Source organism: Podarcis raffonei, chromosome 11 (assembly GCF_027172205.1).
Source record: "Podarcis raffonei isolate rPodRaf1 chromosome 11, rPodRaf1.pri, whole genome shotgun sequence".
NCBI lineage: Eukaryota > Metazoa > Chordata > Lepidosauria > Squamata > Lacertidae > Podarcis > Podarcis raffonei.
The window spans coordinates 10,574,960-10,594,369 of NC_070612.1; the positions used below are offsets into that span (position 1 = coordinate 10,574,960).

At 41.3% G+C, this 19,410-nt stretch overlaps 1 protein-coding gene across 5 annotated transcripts in view; it reads right to left on the reverse strand.

The window, feature by feature from the left end:
- Nucleotides 1-19,410, reverse strand: part of DYM (dymeclin) — a 165,583-nt gene that overhangs the window by 83,381 nt on the left and 62,792 nt on the right. For all 5 annotated transcript variants that reach the window (XM_053408249.1, XM_053408253.1, XM_053408250.1 and 2 more), the window contains exons 10-14: nucleotides 13,391-13,573; nucleotides 12,876-13,054; nucleotides 11,715-11,840; nucleotides 9,118-9,231; nucleotides 8,473-8,567 (exon numbers count right to left, since the gene is read on the reverse strand). In XM_053408249.1, coding sequence (XP_053264224.1) covers nucleotides 8,473-8,567; nucleotides 9,118-9,231; nucleotides 11,715-11,840; nucleotides 12,876-13,054; nucleotides 13,391-13,573 — 697 coding nt within the window. The remainder of the gene's footprint in view (nucleotides 1-8,472; nucleotides 8,568-9,117; nucleotides 9,232-11,714; nucleotides 11,841-12,875; nucleotides 13,055-13,390; nucleotides 13,574-19,410) is intronic.

The window sequence follows — 19,410 nt, forward strand, 5'->3', positions numbered from 1 at the left end:
AGGCATTCATCAGATTAATTTGAGATTATCAGTACTCTTACGTGAATGCTGACATTGCAGCCTGAATGTCCAAAATTTGACTAATATTATATGCACTCACTAGAGAGTGAACATCAATGAATTCAACAGGACTTACAAGTAGAGAAGCACAGAATTGCACTGTCACTGTAACATATTAAACAAATGACTACAGGTGCAAAAACCTATGTTTTCTGAACCCAAATTCCTTAAACATCACCAAATTTAAAGATAGATTCAGATATTAGAGAGCATTGGAATGCTATTATTTAACCTGGCATACACAAATCTAAATAGTGTTTGTGGTTTGAACGGGACAGCACACAAATTAAATTTTAGATGAAAGAATTTATACTTATAGGTTAAAAAAACCTATGTGCAGAATATTCCGTAAGAACAATCGGTCCAATCTTCTATCCATGGAAGATTGCCAATGTTAAATACTACAGATATTAAAGAAAAAGGAAGGAAGTGAGAAATGAAAAACATCTTATCTATTAACCCTATTAAAATAAAATTTGAGTCTTGGCTTTACAAAAAAGGAGGTTATTATATGGGATCAAACCTATACCTCCAGAAGAAGCAAGTGTCATAGAAAGGAAGGCCAAAGAAGATTTATAGATTACGTCCAGACAAAGAACTGCTGAACCATGTTAAGGAAATGTAAAAAGAGAGCTGAGGGGAAGTTATTTTTACAGTATCAACAGGCAAGAACAAAGCACACAAAAAAATTAATCACCCAGATGTACCAGTTATTTGGAGGGCAAGTAGCCAGAGCAGCTTAGGAAACAATATTATCAAAATTTAGTATTATTTTTATCCTTTGGCTAGACACATGTTTGGTAATACAGAAACACTACCATGGAATTAAAGGACTTGCTTTCTACAGTTGTTTGTACTAAGACTAACAGTGACCTCTGCAAATTCAACAATCTGTGCAAATTGATCAGACACTGGTATTTGCTGTGGCTGATCATTCTGCAAAGGGCCCACTGTTCATCTGGAAATTCTGCATTTCAAGGTCTCATCTACTTTCCATCACTTCTTCCCAACACATCTTCTGGCTGGGTACAAGCACTCATTTCTGTAGACTGGTAAAAGGAGTAGCTTTCTCCCTTACGGCACCATTTAGAAAGCAAATGTTTCTACATAGCTACAGAAACCTGGAAGAGGAAGAGAGACAACCTCACTGTAGAGAATACAGCTTTTTCAGGTCAAGGAAACAAGTAAATGAAAGATAATTTAGGGGAAAGTCTTGTTATATACACTGTATTGTTTATGTATTGTATTGTTATTTATTGTATTGTGTTTTTATGTATTGTATTGTTTATGTATTGTATTGTTTCATTTGTTCTTTTTTGTCCTTTCTTATCTGTTTTCTTATTTCTATTAAAAGTAATAAACATTATTTTTAAAAAAAGAAAAAAGAGAATACAGCTTTTTCAGAGTGGACCAAACCACAATAACGGCTCTCCAGTATCGATTTAAACCTCTGAAAAAACTTACTCAGTGTGCTTGAGTCTGATTAGGCAAAGCCAAAGGTCCTGAACCAAGAATAGGATAAAGTGAGTGCAAATGGAAAAAATGATATTTCGGCATTTAGAAGATAAAACGCAAGTAGTCTGAGGAGCAATGACAAAAATATACCATTATACAAATCTATGGTGTGACCACTTACGGAGTAATGTGATTGCCTCACCTCAAAAAGGGTATTGCTGAGTTGGGAAAAGTTCAGAAAAGGGCAAGCAAAATGATCAAGGGGATGGAGTGACTCCCTTTTGAAGAAAGGTTGCAGCATTCAGGACGTTTTAGTTTAGGGAAAAGGTGGGTAACAGGAGACATGACAGAGGTTTATAAAATTATGCATGGCATGGAGAAACTGGAAAGAGAAACGTTTTTCTTCCTCTCTCATAATACTAGAACTCATGGTCATCCACTGAAGCTGAATGTTGGAAGAAAGTACTTCTTCATGAAACACATAGTCAAACTAGGGAACTCGCTGCCCCAGGAGGCAGTGATGGCCACCAACCTGGATGGTTTTATAAGGTAAAGGTAAAGGGACCCCTGACCATTAGGTCCAGTCGTGACCGACTCTGGGATTGCGGCGCTCATTTCGCTTTATTGGCCAAGGGAGCCGGCGTACAGCTTCCGGGTCATGTGGCCAGCATGACTAAGCTGCTTCTGGCGAACCGGAGCAGCGCACGGAAACGCTGTTTACCTTCCCGCTGGAGCGGTACCAATTTATCTACTTGCACTTTGACATGCTTTTGAACTGCTAGGTTGGCAGGAGCAGGGACTGAGCAACGGGAGCTCACCCTGTCGCGGGGATTCAAACCGCTGACCTTCTGATCGGCAAGTCCTAGGCTCTGTGGTTTAACCCACAGCACCACCCATGTCCCTGTGGTTTTATAAGAGGATTAGACAAATTCACGGAGGAGAGGGCTATTGATAGCTACTAGCCATGATGGCTACGCTCTGCCTCCACAACTGGAGGCAGAAATGTCTCTACATACCAGCTGATAGAAACCGGAAGAGGGGGAAATGCTCTTGTGCTCATGTTCTGTTTGCTGGTTTCCCACAGGCATCTAGCTGGCTACTGTGACAACAGGATGCTGGGCTAAATGGGACATTTTGCCTGTTCCAGCAGGCTCCTCTTAGGGTAGGCAACGCATTTCCTTGCTCCTGCTTTTTTGAGTCCCATTCCCAGGGTGACCATTAAGTGTACAAAAAAAAGTTGAGGCACATGGAAATTACAAAAAAAAATAATTACAGGCATGTTAAGCATTAATACATTTTAGAGAGCATAAGTAAGTGCTGGCAACTGGTCCAGACCAAAGTCATAGTTGCTGTCATATTTCAAAGCCAGATGCGGAACTCAGAGTCTAGATATTTGCCAGAAAATATTCCACAAGGTTTTGTAGCTATCCAAGTCCAACGCTGGTAAGCCGCCCATCTAGGCAATCTGTCTAACCTGTGACCCCCTGCCCTCCTGGCTCACAGCACCAATCTAATAGAACTCAGTACACTTGGATACTTGCACCAGATGGATAATGAGTGTATTAATATCCTACCAGGTGCCTGTTTCTGAATCCCCAGAAGGTTCGATCAGGCTTAACCAGGGTTCAACAGTTTTTCCATGCTGGAAACTATAGTTATTAGCCTTAAACCTTAACTCCATATGTTCCACACGCCAGGACACGAAGCAATTGTCATTTTGACGATGCAGCTAAATAGCAGAACTTAGTTCACAGGGGAACCATTAATGCTGTAAGAAATGTAAAGGCAGTGGTTGGTATTATATAAAAGAACTCATGCAGATTCCCTTTAAAGTAGATTGGTTTTTTAAGGAGACCTTTTCTTCCACTGTGATCATTCACCAATACAAACTTCTGCCCTCAATCTGAATAGGCTCCTCATCTTGTTACAATACTTTCCACTAATTGCAGTGACACCTCCCAGAACCGGGGTAGCTAATCAGCTTATAAGATTCACTACAGCTGAACTAGGTCATCACGCTACTGCTAATACCACTGGCATATGCTTCTTTCGTTTATGCTTCTCAGGACGCCAAGTATTATTTCTGCATCCCTTTGAATAGGTGCTATCCCACACATAACGGCTGTGCTCATTTAAGCAGCACCTCTTGGTAATTCCACCCCCTTCTAGGGGTGGCAACACGGGAGAGGGCATTCTCTGCGACAGCTCGCAAGTGGTGGAACTCCCTTCCCCACAGAGATGAATCTGGCATCTTCATCGTACAGCTTTTGTCATATGCTGAAGATGCAAATCTTTACCTGAGATGTATGTTTTGGGGAAGCACCCTAATCTTGTGACTGTGGTTTGTTTTAGACTGTTTTAATATTTAATATTCACTCTTAAGGTGAAGCACTGGTAGTGAATTGAAACGATGGTGTTAATTAAAATTGAAATAATTCCTCAAAGCTTTTGCAGCAGGGCGAGTTTTACAGTAATGTTTGGTAACTGTATATATGTATGCTTAAGGTAACCACTTACCTGGGAGAAAACCCCTTTAAATTCAGTAGGCTTTCTGATAATTATGAATAGGACTGCACTGTTCAGTCACACAATAAAGAACACAGAGCCATACAACACACACAACAAAGCAAGGACACAGGCACAGAGCCTTGCCCACTAACAAAACATTCAGCTCTGTCGTAATCACATTTGCACTTTCTGTAACTTTGGGGCAAACTGAGCAGAAGATAAAAATATTCGTTTATCCATAACTCCCTCACTGTACACCTATTTGCCAGAGGTTTGGCTGGCTTCACCACCTCAGAAGGTGCTACTGTGCCGGCAAATTCAATCCAATTTTGCTTAAATGTTATAGGCATTTGTTGATTTTCTCACTGCAGTCAACATGTCAGAGGCTTTGAAAAATGAACCAAAATGACTCTCCACTTTCTAGTGTGATGTCACTCCAAGGCTCGAAGCGAAGCTGAGACAAACCCCTATCCAACAGGGCAGGTTCCTCAATTAAAGTTCTGTTAGCTCTTAATTCTCTCCTTTATAGAACTGAAAAAAATGTGCCCCAGTGTCTAGAGGGTATAGAACTCAATTTCTAGTGGGATAGATCTCAATTTCCTAAATGTACTGTCAAGATTGACATTCTACACATAGGTTCAAATTTAAGATATGGTGGTCCTGTGATAACTCTTCTCTTTTTAAATAATATAGGCACCTGCCTGGTTCAGCTAGTAAAACTGAAGCTGGAAATTCTTGGATTAAGTCATTGAATAGGATCCAAGATCAATAATGTGCATGTGTCACTTTTCTACACATGGGCTCTCAAAATATCCTATGTATCCAGAAAGGTGCATTGAGCATCTTCATTGCACAGCTTTTGCTATATGTTGCAGACATACCTCTTTACCCCAGAATTTGATAGTTATTTTGTTTTGTGGGAGTTGCCTCTTTTGCTAAATGTATACTGCTTTGTTCTAGTATATTGTTGTAATCCACCTTGGGATCTTATGGTGAAGGGTGGATAAGAAATCTTACAAACACACAAGCAAATAACCTACCAGAACAGCTAGTTTACCTCCAAGTCCTAAACTATTTGTTTTGCCATCTTATGAACATGATTGCCTATACTAAGGCAATTAGCAAAGTAATAATCCTTTTATAGAATCATCTGCCTTTCTGCATCAGAACATTCTTTAAATATTGAAAAATGAAATGCAATCTACATGTTATGAATAGCATTATAGTTTGGGACTCTATTTACTCTTACATAATTAAGGATGATTCTGATAATGATTAAATTCAGTGGCAGTGTCCATCCAAGTAATCTGTTACATCTAATTTCACTGCTAGCAGCTGAGCGTGAGGAAATGATTTACACAAATCTGTCAACATTAATGACTGAAGAATGTGTCAATTACTCTGTGGCACAAAGTTCTATTTTACTGAGGCCCTGGTTGAACTATAAATGACAAGTCTCAGTACAACCTTTAATCCACAATAGTCTTCATAATTTAAAACTATTGGCAGTCCGTACTCATAGGAGGATTTAAAAAAGCCTCCATAGAAGTTGAATTACTTCTCACATTAAGGAAGGAATTACTAGAGCATCTGGTGAATCTTGAATTATGGCCGTCTGTGCTCTGTCAGCTGTACGGCTAAGTAGATTTTGAGTTGAGAATTCCTAAAGCAATAAAATTAAAGTTGCACTTGCTGATTTTACTTCACCTAAAATAATTCATCATAGTCATGTGTTACCTACAAATATGCTTGCTGCTCAGTTCCACAACCAGGTCTACTGAAAGCTTATAGACCACATTTTCTGTGTCTCAAAAGCCCACTCTCCTAACCCACTCTCAAAGTAAGGCGATGCTTGTGGTAATAATCCAAGCCACATTTTCTTGAATTGGCTGCTTTAGAAAATAAATATAGTATTTGTCACCACATCATCAATTTTCTTAAAATGAAGTGCTTTCAAAATTAAATTGGAATTAACTTTTATATAACATGTAAGGGTTCCTTGTGCAGGAGCTGCTGCTAGAAACAACTAGCAATCTGGAAAGTCAGAAACATCTATTTACATGGAATGAGAACTGTATTACAGCACTAATCTCCAACTAGAATAAACAGGATCCACCAAGAGACTGTGCTTGGAGGTAACGTGGGTTGTACTTGCTGTACCACAAGGCCAGCACCATTCTCCTCCCAATCACTATTTCAGGATTTATTTATTGTTAAGAGAGGAATAAAAAGGGGAGAGGGGAGAGGAAGAGATACAAACTAATATAATAAAAACAACAACAACAAATTTAAATAGGTGCCTCAATATGCAGGTTAGGTTTGAAGATGGACCCCAAGTCTGGAAAGCTTGATGACTACTATATTGCAGAACAATCTGAAAACCAAATGGGCAGCAGTTGAGTCACTATCACACCCACAACTACACACCCAGGGCCGAGTGGAAGGTGGGGAGGCCCAGAAATTTGGCATAGCTGTTGGGCCAGGAGTGGGTCTGATGCAGAGGACCAGTAGATCCCAGGCTAGCTCATCCCCTCCCCCATTTGCTTTATGTAAGCTACTGCTGGTGGGAATCCTGCCGGCAGAATGGAGAGCTCTTGTCAGGGAACTGCCATCAGCTCAGAGGCGGGAGGTAGAAGGGCAGTTGTGTTATAGGGAACCTCCAAAAGTCTTGCAAAGCAGTTCTTCCTCTGGCGAGGCGGAAAGCCCCACCTCCAGTGGGGAGGAGGTGATAGGACCAGGGGATGCTAGGAAGAGCCTCAACGCTGAGGCTGAGCAAGCCGGAGAGGAGGGAAGTACCCCTTTGCCAGCGCCCACTCTGCACAGTAGGTTTTGGCGCAGGGAGGGGTGGAGAAGGTTGGGGGTCAAGCGACTGTTATACTGGGGGAGGTACAAAGACTCCCAGATTCTGCTAGCGACTGAGCCAGACATGAACTTGTGACGCTCTTCACTGTAAGTAGTTTTGCACTAAGAAAGCCTGGAAAAGACAGGTCGGAGTCTTGCCTGTTTGCTCTCGAGCAACCACAACATCTGACAGCTCTACACCAAAGAAGTGATGCCGGCAGAACTGTTTGAGGCTCCCACTGCTCCAAGCATGACAGATAAGGGTGTGTGTGTGCATTGCAGTCTTCTTTATTTAAAAATTTAGCCCTCACCTTTCAGAGTAAAAACCTTCCCAAGAGAAAAACATTATAATATCCAAGTCACACTTAAAACCAAGCAAAACTAAACACAGGAAAAACAATAGAATCTAAGGGATCAGCTCGTAATGTAACAAACATCATGGAAGGAATTCTGGGAAACAGATGTATTTAATGGGTCACAACTGGTCCCAAGGAAAGCCCTAGAAAGTACAATGCGGGAAAAATGACTAGCAGGGAAGTTGTTGATTTGGAAGATTTTGGGACAACAGAGCTCAGATTCAAGCAGAAGTTCTGCTGTGCCATCAAAAATGGAAAGAAGTACAACATACAGGAGAGGCTGCTTATATTACATAGCGACCTCTGCTATTGAGGGACCATGACTTCACAAGAATCTATAATAATCATACTGGTCTAACACACCAGTATATTTATTTGTCCCATGCCATTCACTAAACAGATTACACAGCACTTTCCCTAGTGTGTCAGCAGTAACAGGCAATATTAGTGTTTGCCAGTGGCAGCGGCTGCCCATTGGGAGTGGTAGGGCAAAAGGGAGGCCAAGAGGAGGTGGAGCCTGAGCCAATGGGAGCCACAGAAAACTAATTCATCTCCGTCTGTCCCCAATCTCCTCCTTGCTGTGGTCTACAAGAGCAACACAGAGATGGAGGAGGAAGATGACAGGCATGGCCCCCCACTGGACGGCATGCAAGTAAGAAGACAACCAGGGCTCTTCCACACTTACCTTTGCTGCACATTTCTCGGCACAGGTCTGGGCTTTCTAGGTGTCCAAGCGTGCCCCAGATCCCAAGCGTGCTTTCCCTGTGAAAACCCACTCTTTACTGCTCGAATCAAAGCAAACTGCAATCTGAAAAAACTCGAATTGCCATTTGCTCCAATTCAACAGTAAAGTCCGAGTTTTCCTAGCAAAAGCGGCAAGGGAAAAAACCATTCACACACAGACCAGGAAAGCAGAGACCTGTGCCTAGAAAGTGTGGGGCAAAAGGTAAATTTGGGTAAGCCCTGTTATTGGTGGGGTAGAGCCCCATTCACCCTTATGGAGCAGCCTTTTGGCCACCTATTCAATGTAGTTAACCATTTTTGGCGGGCATAGGCAGACGTCATTAGCAAGCAGCTCAAGTATAAATGGAGCACACTGTATTGCAGTTTAAGATTTAACCTAGACTTCATGAAGCTGAACAGAATTTACCTGGGTTAATATTCAAACCTGAGCAATAGGAAATTCAAGTATCTATCCTGCGGAATTTAGGTTGAAGCTAGTTTAAATATTTTGTAAAAGGCTTGTATTTACCTGATGATCCTCTGAGCGGCATACTGATGAAGTGAGCGGAACTGTGCTGACATATTGGCTAAAGCTGCCAAACAATTTGTATGAAGGTATTTGTCCTGTAGGAGATGAGGAGGGGAAAAAACACACACATCAAACTATCCTTTCTGTATACAGCAAGACCTGTCAAAAGGAAATCACTCACCAGTCTAACATCCGTTTACCGGAGGCAAAGTTGCAATGAAGACAAACCCAACTTGTGCTCTGATTTTAGGGATAAGCCTTAGCAACAACTTGTGCAATCGTGGCTCAATATGCTTAGGTCTTTTAAGGAATTGTCACTGCATATTTTTAGAGTGTGACTATATATTTAACCCTGGTCAGAAACAAAGCTGAACAACTTTTATTCTTCTTCAGTCCTTAATTTTTATTTTATACGATTTTTTTTAAAGGCTTGTAATAATGCAGCTTCCCTTTTCTAAACATGGCAGGTGGGGAACAAAGAGGGGGGAATTCTTAAAGGCTTTTAAAATAACAACACCAAACTAAAGTGAACAGTCTCTGTGTCTCCAGTGCTAGGAAAGGCTGGTCTGGGGACGTGGAGAGGAATTAGCAATTAAAGTTGATCAAGTCCGTTCTACATGAAATCATCCCAAAATCAGTTCTTACCCTCGTTCGGGTCATGTTGTACTGAATAGTCCTTATTACTACTAGTATCAGGAGACTCCCCAGGGAAATTTCTGTTAATACACGTTCTGAGTACCAAGTAATATTTTTCAATATCTGAAATAAAGAAAGGAAAGAGCATATTTGATTGTCTTCTACTGCCTGTTATTATCAGTAACTTAATATATTTGTTTTAAAATCATTTTAATTTTGTTACAGTTAAATTTTATCTATGTTATTTTAATTTGTGTAAGACAGCTTAAGTCTTGGTCTGGGAAAAAGGTGGAATGCAAACAAACAAACAAGTATAATAGTGCTGTTCTCTGGACTATGGTCCCCCCCCCCCACCACAATCCAAACAAAAAGACTAGAAATCTCCATGTTTGATGCATGGCAATTTTAAAGTGGATGCAACCAAAGGATATATGTTGGACTCCAAAGTTGTTTTTGTCTAGTTTTATAACTGCTTTGAGCTGTATAAATAAACTGAATGAATGAATGAAATGAAATCAATATTTTCAGCAGCTCAGACTTTATATAGAGAAATATGTTCAGACCTGAGAAAAATATTGTCTACGAGTGAATCTAATCATGTCACACCACGTGGTCACATCACTACCAGCTATGTCTGGTTCACCAGCTATGATTATTTCTGGAGAGAGTCTTGCTACTCTGACCCATGTGCTGGTAGCCTTGAGGTTGGATTAGGGTAACATGCTCTATGACAGGGGTAGGCAACCTGAGGCCCGTAGAACGGATGCGGCCCAATCGCCTTCTCAATCCGGCTAAAGGACGGCCCGGGAATCAGCATGTTTTTACATGAGTAGAATATGTCCTTTTATTTAAAATGTATCTCTGGGTTATTTGTGGGGCATAGGAATTTGTTCATTTTAAAATATATATATAGTCCAGCCCACCAAATGGTCTGAGGGATGGTGGACAGGCCCATGGCTGATAAAGGTTGTGGACCCCTGCTCTATGCCCTTGAAGGTGACTTGAAAGTTGCAGTTAGTCCAGAATATAGCAGCTCAGTTCCTATCAGCATATAACACTAATTTTGAAAGAACTGCACTGGCTGCCAATATATACAGAGATGTGCATTCAGGATCAGAAGTACACAAAGACAAGCTCACTGACGTCTTGGTTGCCCTTGTGGATGTCATATTAGGTTTACTTAACAGTTGTGGTTTTCATTATTAATAAAACTGGACTCAATACAGGCATAGGTAGCTGTTTGTCTGAAGCCAATAGCAGAAAGATCTCTTATTTTTGATCTTCTTTCCAAGGAAGCCAAAACCACATTTTCTTTTCAAACAAAAATCTTTTAACCAGACAGGAAAGCTTTTGCGGCTTCTTTGGGGGAACCCAGGAAAGTGTCTATATAATCAGCAATTTATAAAATGGCACTTACTAAAATTAATCTTAAATATCAATAAATAATTGTGGGTGTAATACCACAAAAGGAAAATACATACAGAGATTGGCAAAGGCAATGCGGCTATAAAAGGAAGACGTGCAACGAAGGACAGGATGGTCGGCCCATTATGATGCAAAATGTCTTTATTATTTTTATTTTCTTAATCTTTAACCATAGGACAAAAGTTGTGCCTTTCAAAGTTGCTAAAATAAACTAGCATAATTTTTTTAGAGGCCCTCTTGAAAATGGCTACAAAAGATTTCTGTTGCATATATTTTCAATTTATATTTTTTAAAAAATATGTTTAGAAAAGTATATCCCCACCCATGCTGAACAAAAAGACTTTCAAAACTGAGGGATATTTCAAAAACAGTTTGCAATATAGTCGGGAGTGGGAAGAATTAAGCTGTTCAAAGGGGGGGGGGAGGGGAATGTTCCTTTGGTCTACCACAAGTTTCTTCTAGGAACTGAAGTAGTTCCACGAATCCTAGCTATTATGCTTTATTTCATCTACAGACTGCCAATTTTCTAATTTTTCTCATTATAGATAGGTTTGCTCCAATATTCAAAATAAGCATATAAACTGGAGAGTGTGGGGTGGAAGAGTGTGAACAGACAAAACTCAATGATCAGGTCAGAGCGCCTCCATCATTTGGTTTAAAGAAATGGCTTATAAATAGTTGGATGGATCCAACCTAAGCTCCCTCTGAAATAAAAAAAGATAGTCATGACAAACTTTTCACAGTAATTTCAGTGAGGCCGAAATGGAAATAACAGTCTGGACCCAACCTAACATTTTGAAATCCATTCATGAACTGCATCACAATTGCAGTTAAAATGCAGGCTTAGCCAAAAACTCACTGGACATAACTTCTTCCTTTTAGACTCTATATACTGTGTAAAGTAAATCAGTTATGTTATATTTCTCAAGTTTGTCATCCAAAATGGACCTGACTCAAGGTGCAATAAGAGTTTCTTGATTAGCCTCAGTATAAAAGGCTTAAGACCTATAGGAAAAGACTACAGAATCTCAAATGCTTAGGAACAAATTGAATGCATAAAAATCAGCTATGCTGACATGACAACCACCATCAGAGTGAACTTGGCAACAAAAAGACCAAATTCATCTTTATACAGAAGCACATTTATATTTTAAATTGATTTCTTATGGCTCATAACTTACCACTTCATGAATGGATCGATTGAAGCCATCATCTTCAGTAAGGATTAACAAAATTATCAGAGCCATGTAAACATGGTGAGAGTTCCTTTCTTCGACATGATAAAGGATCTCAAGAATTGGCAAAACCTTGAAGAGAGAAAAATAGGGATGGAGTAGTTTAGTATTCAAAAGTTCCCAAGACAAACATATACATACAGTTTTAGATCCCTCTGATTTTACATAACCATTTTGTTAGTAATTTAATAGCTTCAGAAAAAGAGATGAAAACACACACAACTGACCAAAAATTCTTAACTCCCTTTCGTTTGTATGTGTTTTTAAAGCAGTCGGGGGTGGGGAGAGTTAAATAAACTCCTATGAGGAAACATAAAATTCAATTCCTAATAAACAAGACTCTTGGCAATGCTTTTATGATGGATCATCACATTCTAAATTTCTAGAGCTGACAGAGCTAATAATAATATACATCTAATTCCATCATTCTGGCAGGTAAAGTGGACTGAGCGTGATATTTTATCATTAATAATATCCAACATGGGTTTAAGACAGTTTTGCTGCTTCCATTTAAGAAAAAACATCCTGCAGGGTTCTCCCCATCCAGCAAATTATTTCAATCTCTTTCACAGCAATGAATGGCTAAACTGCAGGAACGAGCAAACACATGGGTTTTTGAAGATTGAGGGATGCTATGGTGTTATAATCACTGAAGTAGGGTAAAGTGGATACCAGGGCTTGGTTGATCCATAGCCAAGTAAATGCATTCTGCATACAATTTAAATACACTTTCCTCTGCCAAGAGTGGGAATATCTGTGATGGTGTACACGAACAAACTTTTCACAAGCAAGATCCTCTGCTGAATACAGTCATACCTCACGTTACGTCTGCTTCATGTTACGTTCTTTCAGGTTGCATCCCGTGGCGACCCAGAAGCACCGGAAAGGGTTACTTCCGGGTTTTGCCGCTCGCGCATGCACAGAAGCGCAAAATGATGTCACGTGCATGCGCAGAAGTGGTGAATCACAACCCGCATGTGCGCAGACACGCCGCTACGGGTTGCATTCTTTTCATGTTGCGAACAGGCCTCTGGAACTGATGCCATTCTCAACCAGAGGTACCACTGTATTAGATCGGCAAAGCAGTGGAATAAGTAAATTACTTACCAGATTTTCCATATCTGTTCGAGCCAACATATACGTTCGAACATTGCTGTTCTGATGCAGAAGGATGTACAAAAGAAGGGTTGCTTGATCAGAGTTTTGCTGCTCACACAAAGTGGTGTATAAACTGTTAAAATTAATCTGGAAAGTGTGAGGATTTGGTGAAGGAAGAGCAGTGCTATCTGGAGGGGGGGAAAACAAAGAGTTTGAAAGGGATTCATCTTACTGATTTGGTGATTTCCCCATAGTGAGGTGAGTCTTCAAGGGTTAGTTCAACAGTATTCAAACTTTTCAGACAATGGACCCACCTTTAGCCCAGACATGCATTTGAGGACCCTAATTCTAAAAAAAACCAACAACATTTATTTCTAGAGTGATAGTGCAGCTGTAATGACCTACTTTGGGTCCTCTTAATGCCAACAAGCCCATAACCAAACTAAGATTCTACTGCAAGGTTCCCAAGTTCAACTCTCTCTTTGATTCTTGACAGATGGATAGGTTTTTAAAAAGGTACATACCTTGTGTGTTCTTGAAGGACATAATAGCTTGTCTGTAAGGGTTTGGTGTATCTGGTGCATCAGTCAGATTTGCTAGCACAAGTAGCAACAGAAGACTTTGATTAGCTAGAGGTGAAGACTCCTCCTGCTGAGGAGCACGCTTGCTGCCCACGCCTCCCAATGTGAACACTGTCCATAGGCCAGCTAAATGGAAGACAAGGATATCTGATTTAGGTCTTGCAGCTAGCCTGTATGAACTGTATATTGAACTCTGATTCAAATTAAGACATTTTAGAGGCCTAGACTTGATATGCAGTCCTATCTGCAGCTCACTCCAATAGGTTAGAACTTCTTGATCACCAATGCAGAACATATAGAAATAATCTCAAAATTCAGAAATTAACCATCTTCAGTATGCAATTTAAAAGGAGTCACACAAATTATATCCACATGCAATCTGATGGTACTATGCTGCGATGCCACTCCCTAGATTCAGCTAGACACTGTGATGAGCTTGTGCCCCAAATTGGGAAGCTGTGCCAGCATAAAACTGCCCAACTATGAATTTATGCCAATGTGGCTACCCAACACAAAGACAAAAGTAGGTGCAACAAAATTAAATTATCCTGCATCTGCTGTGCACAAAAAATAATAATTTACAAAGCCAAAGAAGGAAGGTTGTTTTTATCTGTATCAGTGCAATAAATAAGTATGGCACTATTGTGAAAGCCTTTTTCTTTACTAAGCTGCAGAATACATGCAAAACTAACCTTTCCAGTGAAGCCTTTGGCTCAACTCCTTCATGTAACTAAGTCAATAACTAAGTCTGAGCACATACAATGGAAGCAACCTCGTACTGGGTAGTATTCAACTAATTTTGACTCACTGAAATTAATGAACATGGCTAATTAATGAACATAAGTAAGCGAAGTTCACTGATTTCAACAGGTCTACTTGAGTAAAATAAGGGACGTGGGTGGCGCTGTGGGTTAAACCACAGAGCCTAGGACTTGCCGATCAGAAGGTCGGCAGTTCGAATCCCCGTGACGGGATGAGCTCCCGTTGCTCGGTTTCTGCTCCTGCCAACCTAGCAGTTCGAAAGCAAGTAGATAAATAGGTACCGCTCCGGCGGGAAGGTAAACGGCATTTCCGAGAACTGCTCTGGTTCGCCAGAAGCAGCTTATTCATGCTGGCCACATGACCTGGAAGCTGTACACCGGCTCCCTCGGCCAATAAAGTGAGATGCGTGCCGCAATCCCAGAGTTGGCCCCGACTGGACCTAATGGTCAGGGGTCCCTTTACCTTTACCTGAGTAAAACTTAGCTGAATACCCACCCATTGGCTTTTCTGCTTACACCTGCCTCCTCTTCCCTTTTCTTCCTGTTTCCTATGTTGGGTCCTTAGGGCAGAACCCTTTCTCCTCTTGTACTCAGTAAGTGCCATGCACATTGATCATACATGCATGCATGCACACACGCACACACGCACACACACACACATTTAATTTTGTACTCTTATACAAGCTGGATGAGAACCGATCAACAAAAAGAGGGAAACAATATACCGTATTTTTTGCCCTATAGGACGCACTTTTTCCCCTCCAAAAATGAAGGGGAAATGTGGGTGCGTCCTAAGGGGCGAATACAGGCTTTCGCTGAAGCCTGGAGAGTGAGAGGCTCTCGCTCTCCAGGCTTCAGGAAGCTCTGCGCAACCCTCCGGAGCCCGACGCGAAGCCGCGCCGGCCTCCGGAGGGTCACGCAGAGCTGCCTGCCCTCCCAGGGTCCACGCAGCTCTGTGCGACCCTCCGGAGCCCGGCGCCAAGCCGCGCCGGCCTGCGGAGGGTCGCGCAGAGCTGCCTGCCCTCCCAGGGTCCACGCAGCTCTGTGCGACCCTCCGGAGCCCGGCGCCAAGCCGCGCCGGCCTCTGGAGGGTCGCGCAGAGCTGCCTGCATTAGGAAGCCTCAGCGTGCCCGGGCTTCGCACAGCTGTCCGCAAGCCTGGGGAGACCGGCGCGGCTCCCTAGGCTTGCGGATAGCAGGCTCTTCCGGGGGCTGGGGTCGGGGGAAGCTCGCGCTTCCCCTGTGCCAGCCCCGTGCCTGGGGGGGAAAAATAATTTGTTTTTCTTTATTCCCCCCCCCAAAACTAGGTGCGTCCTATAGGGCGGTGCATCCTATGGGGCGAAAAATACAGTAATACCACCTCACTATATAAATACTCCAACGACCCCTTTGGTTTCTTATCTTTCCACTGACTAGTTTTGCCAAATCACAGAGACTAAAAAACACACTTCATAGGCACACAAACTCTCCTTGAATTAAGCCAATTTGTCAGTTAAATTCCAAAGTCCCTAGAGCTCAGACATATGGGCTTGGTAAGCATGGAAACTAACAGGGCACTGGATAGGTCAATTAAAAAGTAGCTTGTAATTTCAATGCTTGGTGGAATGCGAATCATTATTCTTAAATATTTAGGCATAAGAAAACATGTTGCTCCAGTAGACAATTAGATAATAGACTCTGAAGACTGACAGCGATATCACACACTATATAAGAAAATGCACGAATTTCTCACCAATATTTTACAGGCTGTGTGTAATTTAGAATGCAAGCTTAACACAGTGAATGGCATTTGACTAAGATAATTATCCAACACTAGTATGCTACACAGAAGAAAAGACTACTAAAAACTAATTATGAAAGGATTGTTTCTAGGCGACATAAAGTCTGGCAAAACAAAATAAAGCATTCAAGTATTCAAAACTACCGTAGATTGGCTTAGCTTTGACGTATTAAAACATGACAAGTTTTCAGGCACAGCAGATACAAATATAAAGGTTATTTAAGGTTGACATAAATGCAACGAAATAACACAGAACATTTTAGTTCTACGATGCTAAATCCAAGACTAGTACAATAATGGCAAGGGGGCCCAAACAAATTTTGGTGGAAGGGGAGGGACATTGAAGAGCCATAGCAATGAGGCTCAGCATCCCCTCAGGTACCATTCTAAGATTATAGATGATTTCAGTGTTTCTAAACTACCGTATTTTTTGCTCTATAAGACTCACTTTTTCCCTCCTAAAAAGTAAGGGGAAATGTGTGTGCATCTTATGGAGCAAATGCAGGCTGCGCAGCTATCCCAGAAGCCAGAACAGCAAGAAGGGTCGCTGCTTTCGCTGTGCAGCGATCCCTCTTGTTGTTCTGGCTTCTGAGATTCAGAATATTTTTTTCCTTGTTTTCTTCCTCCCAAAACTAGGTGCGTCTTATGGTGTGGTGCATCTTATAGAGCGAAAAATACGAAGTTAGGACACTCTTAGACTTTAAGACCAATTCTATGCCTATATAAGAAGTGGAATTGTTGGCTATTAAAACAAGGCTTTGTCTCAGAAAAGTGTGCACGGGATTGCAGCCATAATTAGGGTTAAGATCTTGGGTTACACAGAAGAATGCTGCAATGAAGCAGGAATGGAGGGTGTCCCCCCCTTTAGCACTTTTAAGAACTAGGTCCGTTTTTTTCAAAGAATGTAAGGTTGGGGGAAGAGTTTTGGGTAATGTGAACACTTGCATACTAATAGTCTTCTTAATTGGGATGGAATAAATACTTTCTGGAGGGTTTTTGTTTTCGTTCTGTTATATATTTTGTATTCTCATTTTATATTTTTCTGTTGTGAACCGCCCTGGGATCTTCAGATGAAGGGCCGTATGCATATTTAATTATTAATAATATTAGTTTAGAATTACAACAATATACTGAGTAAAATTTGCAGGCTTTTTAAATATATGGTCCTGATTTTTACAATGTGTCTCACAGCTGTATGTGCCATGCCATCTACCACTACTATCTGAAACATAATTACGTACTTTGGACTGTTCAAATTTCTCTGCCTTCCATCTAAGAAAAGTATCCTAAATTAGGTTCTGCAAAAACATTACAGGTTTCCCATTGTGTGCCACATCCTCCTTATCTCTCAGAACTTTCATTAATTTGTCCTGTACTTTTCAAATGAGATTATGTCATCTTGGGGAATGCAGTTGTCTCAGGTTTAGGGCCAACACTGTAATATGCCCATTCTGGCTCAGCTTGATCTACCACTAGGTCTGGGAAAAGTGCAGACCACCATTCTAGCAGAGAACTCACTATGTCATTGCCTCCCACCAATTCTAGAATCTCACAGTCAGCTGACCATGGTTTCTCAGATAATCTTGCTTTACTGCAGATTCCACTGAGACTGGATTAACCATTGCAGCTTTTCACTATGACAAATTCCTAGATCCAGAGCTTCCAAAGCCACATACCCTTATTTACTTGATCTATGAAGTTAAGGCTTCAAGCGACTGAAACCCTAAACGCCATTCTTCCACTAAGTCTTTGCAGATTTGTTTTAACTGCAATACCTCTTCTATTCGTGTTGTGGCCACCGTTGATATTTTACCCTTTGCTGTTTTTGAGGTATTAGCCACCATACTGTGGGCATGAGCTGAGTCCTTTGTGTCAAATGTTTTGAGTAGACTTACTGTCTTAAAGCTATGGTTTTCCCAGTAGTGAAGTATGGTAGTGAGAGCTGGACCATAAAGAAGGCTGATCGCCGAAGAATTGATGCTTTTGAATTATGGTGCTGGAGGAGACTCTGGAGAGTCCCATAGACTGCAAGAAGATCAAACCTATCCATTCGGAAGGAAATCAGCCCTGAGTGCTCACTGGAAGGACAGATCCTGAAGCTGAGGCTCCAATACTTTGGCCACCTCATGAGAAGAGAAGACTCCCTGGAAAAGACCCTGATGTTGGGAAAGATGGAGGACACAAGGAGAAGGGGACGACAGAGGACGAGATGGTTGGACAGTGTTCTCGAAGCTACCAGCATGAGTTTGACCAAACTGTGGGAGGCAGTGGAAGACAGGAGTGCCTGGCGTGCTCTGGTCCATGGGGTGATGAAGAGTCGGACACGACTAAATGACTAAACAACAACAACTGTCTTAAAGTTTGAGTCATGCTCTTCAGTCTGCTGTCCTCCCAGAAACAGACCCTTTCTGGAGAGGACACCTTAACTATTGTGGGATGTTCCCACCTGCAGAAATGATGAAATTCTAGACAAGGTGGAAAACTCCCAAACCATGTTGAAATCTGGTTCCCTGTGCTCATGCACCCAACTTCCCTTTCACTCTTATATATAATCTTTATGTACTTTTTGTAATTCAGTCACTTTTTAAAAAAACAAAAGCAACATATCACTTGGTTTCCCCAGTGAATAAAAGAGCATACCTTTCACCAGGAATATTTTCATGTACAGTACTTCATAGCAAAAAATTATAATCCTCAACCTTCATTCCTTACGTGCATGTGACAATTGTAAAATTGTCATTTTTAGTTAACAGCATGCAAAATAACGGATTAACCAATATCACTGCCAAGCTACCTGAATTTAGCATCCTCCATCAAGCAGCTTCCCAAGTCAGAGCAGAGAGCTGACAGGGTGAGTTAAGCTAGCAAGGTCTTGTGACCGACCCCTGTACATCGCTGGCACCAGCAAGGCTAGACCAAGGCTCCAGCTTCTGAGCCTTGGCATGACTGCTTCCTGACTGACTGGACATATTTGCTAACCAGCCAACTCTGCTCCGTGTTTTCTCTCCTCAGCTCAGCCGGTCGCTTTTGCCCCTGTAATCACATTTGCCGAAATGGGTTGTTTGCCCAGTCACTTTTAACACATAATTTCAGGCTCCATAAATTTAAACACCCATATCCTCCCAATATTTAATGGTATCTTTGTTATTAGGGTGACATTTGACCCAACTGCATTTCTTTAAGTTGGTTGCCTCATAATAAAAGCCTCTTCTGAGAATTCTTTTTTTTTTTTAAACCAATAACCTTGAGAAGAAGAAATGTTTTTCAAAGTCAGTCAACAGCATACTCGGTGGTGCTAAGTTCTACATAAATCAGGCACCCACACCCATTTTGAGGGAGGGGGAGAGAATAACAAAAAAAGAGGAAAAAATCTGTTTAGCTGAACTGTTACTGCTTTACTCAACCCATTTGTTGCAAGACAAG